The sequence below is a fragment of the Clytia hemisphaerica genome, unplaced genomic scaffold, assembly GCF_902728285.1.
Source record: "Clytia hemisphaerica strain Z4C2 unplaced genomic scaffold, Clytia hemisphaerica genome assembly, whole genome shotgun sequence".
Classification (NCBI taxonomy): Eukaryota; Metazoa; Cnidaria; class Hydrozoa; order Leptothecata; family Clytiidae; genus Clytia; species Clytia hemisphaerica.
In genome coordinates, this window is record NW_027103359.1 from 331,549 (window position 1) to 341,100 (window position 9,552).

General features: G+C 36.2%; 1 protein-coding gene across 1 annotated transcript in view; it reads left to right on the forward strand.

Moving 5' to 3' along the window:
• LOC136821982 (sphingomyelin phosphodiesterase 4-like) overlaps window positions 1-9,552 on the forward strand; it is a gene marked incomplete in the record, with an annotated part of 45,134 nt that overhangs the window by 1,098 nt on the left and 34,484 nt on the right. Inside the window, 7 exon segments of the mRNA XM_067078203.1 lie at window positions 100-315; window positions 1,340-1,677; window positions 3,298-3,421; window positions 3,996-4,192; window positions 6,003-6,093; window positions 6,600-6,697; window positions 6,961-7,084. Of these exon segments, the coding sequence (XP_066934304.1) occupies window positions 100-315; window positions 1,340-1,677; window positions 3,298-3,421; window positions 3,996-4,192; window positions 6,003-6,093; window positions 6,600-6,697; window positions 6,961-7,084 (1,188 nt within the window).

Here is a 9,552-nt window from a genome sequence, read left to right on the forward strand (position 1 = left end):
ACTTTTGAAAGAGCTACTGAAAGCTCGATTGAATATAGTGTAAACAATCGCAAAAAAACCTTCAATGAAATAATATTTTCGTCTATATTCTCTTTCTAGGAACTGCGAGAACTGTTCCCACTCCTGTTACACGATTTGTTTGGATACCAAAACCTCCCAAATTGGGGTTTCCATTACTTGGAGCCACGCTCCTACCCTGTTGACTATAATGCTATGAAAATATTCTTAGGACCCAAAGGAATTTTGTTCAAGATCATTGACAAACTCATGACAGACCATGATGCCATTTTTCAGCTTCCGTTTGAGATTCTTCCGGTAAGATTCATTTTTCAAGTGTATCATAAACTAGTCTTTGCCACGGAAAGTCATGTGACATATTATTTTTCAACCAATAAGATTTAATAATCTCGAGGGTAAAACAAACACTATGGTTTAACTCACTAAAAGATTATGTTTACTGAAAACACATATAATTAATCTTTAGTAAAGTGTTCTGTTGTACCCCAGTTCTGACGTCATGCCGTAGCGAAGAATAGTTTTTTAAAGCAATAATAACAATTTTGAACGACATCGATTTGAATCATATACAATTGTATGGAAGGAAGATTCCACGGATGCGGACAGTACGGAAAATAAACAACAACAGACTGTATGAAGCGTGATGAAAGATTTAAACACAAAATACAAAATTAAAGCAGTGCAGTCAAAACACGTGATTACTCGAAAAAGTTCACGTGATTTTATTTATATATGTTGCTACACGTTTTTTTTTATAAGAACAAACTATATAAGAACATAAGGCTTCGAGCCCAAAAATTTAAGAACATTCTAAGAACATACTAAGGCTTTGGAGACTTAAAAACATGCAATTTCTTAAGAAATTACATCAAAATGCTCAAAAAATGCTGAAAATAAGAACATTTTAAGAACATTTTAAGAACATTTTTAGGCTTCAAATCCAAAAAACTAAGAACATCGGAAGGCTTCGAAAATTTTTGACGTTCTTATAAAAAAAACAACGTGTACTTGCTTTACAACTTACAGTTAATAATAGCTTTATTTGTGTTAATAAATTTCAGCCAATCAGAAATAAAGGTCATGTAACAAACGCGTAAAAAATTCATGCGAAAGCGTGATTTTAGACTGTTGCAACCCGTGTATTGTTGTGCGAAAACAAATAATCAAAACATTCAAACATTGTTTCATAAGTTTGTTCGAATGATTGAGTTTTTAAATTGTTTTGTTTCATGACACTTTGTAGTTTACAACTGGTTATGAGTCCCATCAAGTAAATTGCTGAAGTATTTGATTTCACACATACAATAATCTTTTTCTATAGAGTGGTATAAGCGAAGCCATCATGAAGAACCAAGTCCCACTCTTCTACCAACACAAAATGCAAAACCAACTAAATGGATCCATCGTCATTAACTTAAACCCAACTGAATATTATTTCGCTTTATTTTCGTACTTCGTGCTACACCAAAAGACACTGCAACTTAAAAGCGATTGGACAGGTGTTGAAGATGTTTTGTATGTTCATTTGTTTGAATCCTACCTGAATGAATACCTACCTCTGCACCAAGCTGATAATACGAACTTGCAGACTACTACGAGTCTTTCATCTGCGACCTCTATCAAGCAGCACGGAAGCAGGTCCTCAATGTCTTCTTTATGGTACGTAAGTTTATTGGAGGGAGACACCTAGGAATCTGTTGGATTTCTATTTGGTTGAGTTGTAGAGAAGCCCAATTCTAGCAACTTTAGACGCTTACATTGAGCGCCCCGTTTTAGAACCCCGTTTTAGCACCTTGGACTAATACCCAAATCTCTACCTGCCTGCCTGTCTGATTGGCTGAGATTTTGCACTCTTTTCCTTCCTGGTTTTTGGACCTACCTCCGGGTACCCCGGTGGAGGTCCTTTAAATTAACCCATGTCCGTCCGTCTGTTCGTCTGTTGCCAGCTTCTCTCAGGATTGGCTCATTAGTTTTTTCTGATTTTTGGCATAAAGATGCAAAATGGCAATTTTTCGAAAAAAAATTCTTTCCGGCCGAAAATACCGGAAATATGCCGGAAAAGCTGGTTTTTTGGCATTTTCTCGAGATTTTATCATTAGTTTTTTCTGATTTTTTGCCCAAAGATGTGTATTAACAATGCCCAAAACATGGCCGAGTCCAATTTTCGAGAACAAATTTTTTCCGGTCGAAAATGCCGGAAATATGCCGGAAATCGCCGTTTTTCTGGATTTTCATTGGATTTTTTTCTTATAACTGGTTGTTTTTTCATTCCAAAACATTATCAATAGCAATGCCCACCATCAAGCATGTTTCAATTTTCAAAAAAATAGATTTTTGAAGCCGGAACTATTCAAAAATCGCTGGAACAACCTATTTTCGCCGGAAAGACAGTATTTCTTGAATTTCTCGAGCTGTACTTTATATTTTTTTATGAAATTTTGCACACTGATGCAAGATGACAATACCTAAAATGTGACGGAGCCCGATTTTCGAAAAACATTTTTTTCCGGCCGAAAATACCGGAAATATGCCGGAAAAACCAGTTTTTTGACGTTTTCTTGAATTTTCATCCTTAGGTTTTTCTGATTTTTTTCAGAAAGATGCTTATTCGCAATACTCAAAACATGACCTAGTTTGTCTTTTGCGAAAAATTCTTTTCCGGCTGAAAATGCCGGAAATATGCCGATAATCGCCGTTTTTGCAGATTTTCCCTTGGCTTTTTCCTTATTTCTTTGTTTTTTCACACAAAAACATTATTGATAACAAATCCCACCATTAAGCATGATTCAATTATCAATAAAACTGATTTTTGCAACCGGTACTTTATATTTCTTTTTTCCCTACTCCCCTTCCCTCTTCCCCCATCAACAATCAATGATAAGATTTAATGTGTTATGCATTTTTGCAAAACGCTATATCGTCTGACTGATTGTTTTCATTTTTCTCCTTATTGCCTTATTATCTAGCTTTCATCATCAGGTAGGTCCATTCAGCATGTTGCTTGTTTTTGTTTTTTTTCAAAAATTTTGATTTTTGGGGCCTGGGTATTAGTGCTTATATTAATGTTTTGGTTTGCTTTGAATGGAGGCAAGATTTCATTTAGAATTTATTTGTTTTTCTTTTCTCTAAATGAAAAAAGCCCCATCCCTTATTAAAATCAATAATCCTTTTGAGAGCTAACAATCAATTAAAAAATGCCTTTTTTTCCTGTATGAATATAAAGCCGTTCTATTAAATTCCCTTGAGCAACTCTGAGTCGATTTTCTTCTTCTTTTTCAGGAGGTCGCCAGATTTGCATTTTGCGACCACAACCACAAACACCAAGTTGTCATCAACGTCATCTTATGTTGATCATCTTTCTGGTGGTGGAAACCAATCTACCGATACTGAAACTGTATTACAGGTATCAATTTCAAATCTAAATTCAAGTTACTTTAAGCGTACAAACTATCGAGACCAAAAACTTTCGCGAGGTCAAAAGCACGCGAAATTTTCAACATTTACTTTCGCGAAACAAGACCTAAAGGTTTTATTTTTACATAAGTATTCCTTGTTTCATATCAGACACATATTTCATATCAGGACCGTGTCTGCCTATTGTTATATTGTGCTGATAAAGCAACAGATGTTTTTCTTTTCCTCTTTCTGACCAATCTTGCTCCATATCCGTGTCAATCCGATGTGAAAAAGCTTGTAAAATTTTTCGAGTATGCAATATTATATTATGCATTATATACAAATTTTACCTCATAAATAACTTCCAAGATGTTTAAAAAAAAAGAAAAGAAAATCTATGTAAAAAAATACTAGTCCGGAGCCAGTCCCGGTATGGATCTTGATATTATCTCAAACGTAAGTAGTCAATAGTAATAATTTAGAAATTTTTCAAGTAAAATTGACGAGTAAGCAAACGATATCACTCTTATTTAAAAACAGCTGTAAAAGCAAAATCTTTCTCGTCTTTTTTTATTTTTCAGCTGGTGACAGATTTTTGGTTGGCATTCAATTCAGAAGAGTTCATACAAAAAGAAGAAGAATATAAACTCCCTTCGTTAGATCACTCACGAATGGTTCGAATTCTCATCAAATATCTTCATTCATATCTCAATTCTTGCCAAAAGAACGCTGGTGTTCAAGGATTCAGTGACAGGTCACCCTCCGAAGAACTTCAAAAGTGAGTTGTTGTTTTTTGCTTAAGATATTTTTGTAAGGTATTATATAGGGGGCGTTGAAAGGAAAGGGGTCGTTTATTCGAAGTAATACGGTACATCTTCTTTACTGTTATAAAATCGAAGAGCAATAATCTTGAACCTTTTTGTTCAAGGATTTGGTAAGGTCTCCCCTCAAGAACAATTAAGTAATTAATTAATTAATTATGCTTTATTAATGATCTCATAACCCATACGAGGAAAAGACGACATACTCTAAAGTGAGTCTAAGGTAAGTTACACAGAGAAGAGGCGTAGTAGTGTAGTGGTCATCGTTCTTGACTTCCATGCTGGAGGTCAGGGTTCGATTCCCACTCGGTGCTACGATTCACAAGGCAAGTGAATGTACCTTGGCCCGGGTCAACCCACACCATGTGGGAGTAATAGGGTACCATCACTCTGATATAAGAGTATGGGGAGATATGCCGGACATTGAACGTGGTGTGATGATGGTACCCATATGTTCAGTACCTGCGAGAACGCAAGGTTCTCCCGCACTGTGAGAGTCATCATCGATACAGCACGGCTCTGAAGTGTCGCAATGTTTGGTAAGCACTGTGATTTCCCTATCTAGGGGTAGGAAGCTATCGCGGGATAGGGCTGGTCCGATGATATCGGAGGGTCTCTTCTTTTCTCTCCTCAGAGTAGTAAGATTTGAGCATCTTTAATCATATTCCCATTTCTTTCCTCATTACTTCAACTCTGTTTGTTAGAATAAGCTGTGCTTTCAAGACTTGATGTTATTTGACGTTAAAGTTACCCTAGCCTATCCTACCAAACTCTTCATTCGCAGGAAAAATACCGCGAAGAACGGTTTGTTACGGTTAGACACCATTCTGAATGGTATCAGCCCCCAGAAATCTGAAGGGCACCTAGGCCAGGTTAGTAGAGGGGGGGCTAATGCCTTGCAATTCTTTGGGGTTACCTATTCATTAAGGGTACCTAGCTGTCTTGATGGAGGCTCTGTGGGCTGGATATATTTTCTAATCTAATATTTCAAAATATTTCAAATTATTGAATTTTTTTACCCCAGCAGCTAGTTTCCCATCCAATTTTTCTTTCGTTTCCCATCACGCCATCTTTTGCTATATTTTTCTAATGTGATTGTTTTGATTTACAGCCGCCATCATAACAACAAAGCATAACAACAAAGCTTATTAGCAGGCGTTCATGCGTGAGCATGATTTTAGGAATGACAAAAGAACAAAAAGTGTCAATTCAAAGAAATTATCTGCTGAATAGGGGTACCTAACTCAAAGCAATTTTTCGAGGGGACCTAAATTGCTGGGGGCACCATGCTCAATGGGGGCACCTGAAAAGTGGGCTCAAACCATGATTCAGTGAATGAGATATTGTCTCTGGTTGCCTCTGCGGTGGTGTGAAAATTTTGAAAATGGCTTCACTAAAAGTGACGTTACTCTATCCTTTTGCTTTATTTACTACCAGAAAGTTGATACTAGCGAGCCCTAGAATTCATTTAATTGTGACAGGCCGATACGCAGCAAGATTTTTCAAAAAATCAAAAATTGCATGTGGTTGGGGCCTGGACAGTCTAAGGTTTCCCTAAATAACTCTTTTTGTCAAAATATCTTTTGCAAATAATTGCTCAAAATATTATTGAATCAAATCAATCGACTCTCTTTGAGTTAAACTATTACGATTCGAATGATTCTTAAACCCTTCAGCGTTCAAAATATGATAGTCTAGTTGTGTAAAACCAAAATTTCTTAAGCGACAGAAAATTTCATCATTTTCCCACCCTTTGTCTTTCTTTAGATTGGTGATACCATCAATCGTTTATGACAAATTATATTCATATTTATTACACTGTTTCAATCATTGGCCATTGGATTCCTCTTTTCGAATGGTGAGTTTGATACTTGATCGTTCGTTCGTTCGTTCGGATTTTCAAAAAAAAAAAAAATCCGAATACCCCGGAATAGTGGGTTTTCGGGATTTTCTCGCGATTTTCTCTTTAGCTCTTTCTGATTTTTTTTTCAATTAATGTGTATTAGTACTACCATCCATTCGTCGTCAACTGGGTAAAGATTTAAAAAGTCATAAAAATTTTCGTTTTTAGGGGGTTTGGGCTCTTGAACCCCCAAAATGCTCCAAGGGTTAAAAACACGTTTCAATATCTAAGTTTGGTAGAAAAAAACTATGATAGATGGAGCTCTGTGAAACGAGAAACATAAGAAAGTTAGTTTGGTTTTCATGCCGAAAATATGAACGTTTTGACGAAATTCTATTTCGCGGAGAGAGAAAGAATAAATTCGATAAAAATTTAATCTCTCGTAAAATACTGATGGGTTTACGTTATTGCTCCTTCAGATTGTTCAAAAACTAATGAAATCAAAGACTAATCTTCTTTAGATATTGGAGACGTGGTTAAGTTTCATACAGCCATGGAGATACCAGACCAATCAAAACAACGTTTCTACTGACGATTTTGATGGTGATATAACAAGCTGGTAAAGAACCCAATATTCTCACATCATGTTGTAGTAAATTTGTCATTGAAATTCTGCCTATAATTTTCTTTAATTGCCAAAAGTCACGAAAGGACAAAAAAATTTTAACCTACCACTAAATATTTGATGTTTTGAAAATATTGTTCAAAAATTTCCCTCGCCGATTATTATCCTCCCATTTTATTTTTTAGTTTGATGACTGAAGAAGATAAGTTTAAAAGCCGAAGCACATAATTATAATAAGAAACATTTGTATTTTTTAGGAGAACTTTTATCCAGACGAATTCACATTTCTATAGTGGCTTATTGAGCGTGTTCTTGTTAAGAGCTCTGAAGTACGACTTAATGGCTATCCAAGATGTGCAACTGATTTATCGCGTGGCAAAGGTATACTCTTTTTATCCATTCGTTCGTTCGTTCGTTCGTTCGTTCGCTCGCTCGTTCGTTCGTTCGCTCGTTCGTTCGTTCGTTCGTTCGTTCGTTCGTTCGTTCGTTCGTTCGTTCGTTCGTTCGTTCGTTCGTTCGTTCGTTCGTTCGTTCGTTCGTTCGTTCGTTCGTTCGTTCGTTCGTTCGTTCGTTCGTTCGTTCGTTCGTTCGTTCGTTCGTTCGTTCGTTCGTTCGTTCGTTCATTTGTGCTCGAAATTAGGGGCTTTTCGTCATATGGAGATGCACTAGGTGATTATTTGCACTAGAATTATTTTCCAACGTAACGTTTGCGCGGTCTTTTCTTATCTCATTTGAAGTTCTCCCAAAACTGTGAGCTCTAGTTTAGACGGCCCACTTTTCGCCCAATCTATTCTAATTGTGAATTAACGTGGGCATAAAGTTAGCTGTCTTTAGTCACTGCATTGCCCTTTTTTGAGGTCAATGCAATGAGTTCTTTCAATCTTTTCCAAGCAAAGAATTCAACTGCCAACTTTGGGCCCACTTTCGGCCTACTCCTACAGTAGGCAGGGCAGAAAGTCGGTCGTCTAAACTAGAGCTAAGCGGCTTTATATATTAGCGAGTTTATGTACCGGAGGATGTTGAGAGCGTCGGTAAGTGAAGTCGATGCAAAAGTCGATAGTTGGTTTACGGCTCTATATAGATTTTGCAACGACGGTGTTTTGGTGTTTTTACCAACTTTTGACTTTTCTGAAGCATTGTGAAGCTTTTACTTTTGCTTTTTAAAGACAGAATGAATTTGAACAAATTGTCTACATAAAAAAGTGTTTTAATCGCAAAAAAATCAATATTCGCATTCGACAATCTCCCGATAGGAAATATTCGAATAACTGTTGGTGATTTAGCCTATAATTGACCCAAGGGGGATAGAACTCGCTTCGAATAACTGAAAGTTCGAATAACCGAAGCTCGCATAACCGGGAGTGTTTTTTTTTTGACTGAGCTGGGTAAGCAGATCAAGGAGACCGCCATCTCACCTCTAATAACCGAATTATTCGAATAAGTACAGGTTCTAATAACTGGAGTCTACAGTAATTAAAGCCAAAAAATGGTGATTGCTACTTCTGGGCACCTTAAATTTCTGAAGTGGACTCTGCGGGCTAAGTTTTCACCAAAATAATAAATTCGTTTATAATAAATGTAGTAAAATAGTGTTAGATTATGATGGAGACTCGTTACGGGATAACATTAGTTTCTATACTCTGCATCTTTTAGGCTGCTTGAGGTTATCTTATTGTACCCTATTTTGTTTTGAATTTAGCAGTCTATCATAGATAATAGCAGTACGATTTTTATGTGGTTTTGATTTCGAGAGGTTTTAATCCGATTGATGTAAAATCGTATTGGATATAGAATGTATTGCGCTAATATTAAGTCTATTTACAATGAATATACTAAAGAAATTAACAAAAAGATTTTATTTTTATATAAGTGTTCCCGTTTCATATCAGACACATATTTCATTTAAGGACAGTGTCTGCCTATTGTTATACTGTGCTTATATAAACAAAAAAATGTTTTTCTTGCCCTCTTTCTGATCAATCCAATGCGAAAAGGCTTGTAAATTAAAATTGATGAATAAGCAGGAATAAGCAAACGATATCACTCTTATTTAAAAACAGAACTTTTAAGTCTTGAATGAATAGTCTTTCGTTTTTTTTGTTTTTTTTTTCTGTCTGCGTATCTGCGTCATAGATATCTTATATGAAACGCTAGATAGAGCTACTTTCCCAAGCATTTAGTTGAAGCGCCATCTTTACAAAATGTAGATTATTGTTTGGTGCCGGTAATTTTCCCAATCAGACAAATAGATGATCAATCTGTTTCGTTTATAAGTATGATTTTATAAGAACAATAGGGCTCAAAAACGTCAAAAAATAAAACAGAATTTAAGAACAATGCTGAGGCTGAGCCTCTCGGGGGGGGGTACTAGGGTTTCGAGCTGACGAGGGGTGCCTCCCGACCTTCGAACTTTGGGCCCTTACCGGGACTAAAAAAGAGAAAACCAAGGAAAAATTTGGGAAATATTACGCTAAGGGTCGTATGAGAAATTTTGACCATAATTTCGATTTTTCAGGGGGTGAAAATTTTAAATTTTCCTATTTTTCCGACCCTTAGCGGGACTTTGGAAGTCAAAAAAAGTTACCCTTAAGGGTGGCACATACCGTACCCTCCATTTGCCTAAGTACCCCCCCCCTCCCCGGGCTGAGCCTGGAGGAATTAATCAATTTTTAAGCAATTTAGGGGTCAAATTAGTAAAAAATTGATATAATATATATATATAATTCTACCGGGTGCGCCACAAAAAAGTTTCTCTCTTTAAAACTAATTTTTTCGAAATCTAAAAATTTATAAAGAACCATGCCTATCCCATTGGAAAGAAGAAAAATAAACTTAAATTTTGATGGGTC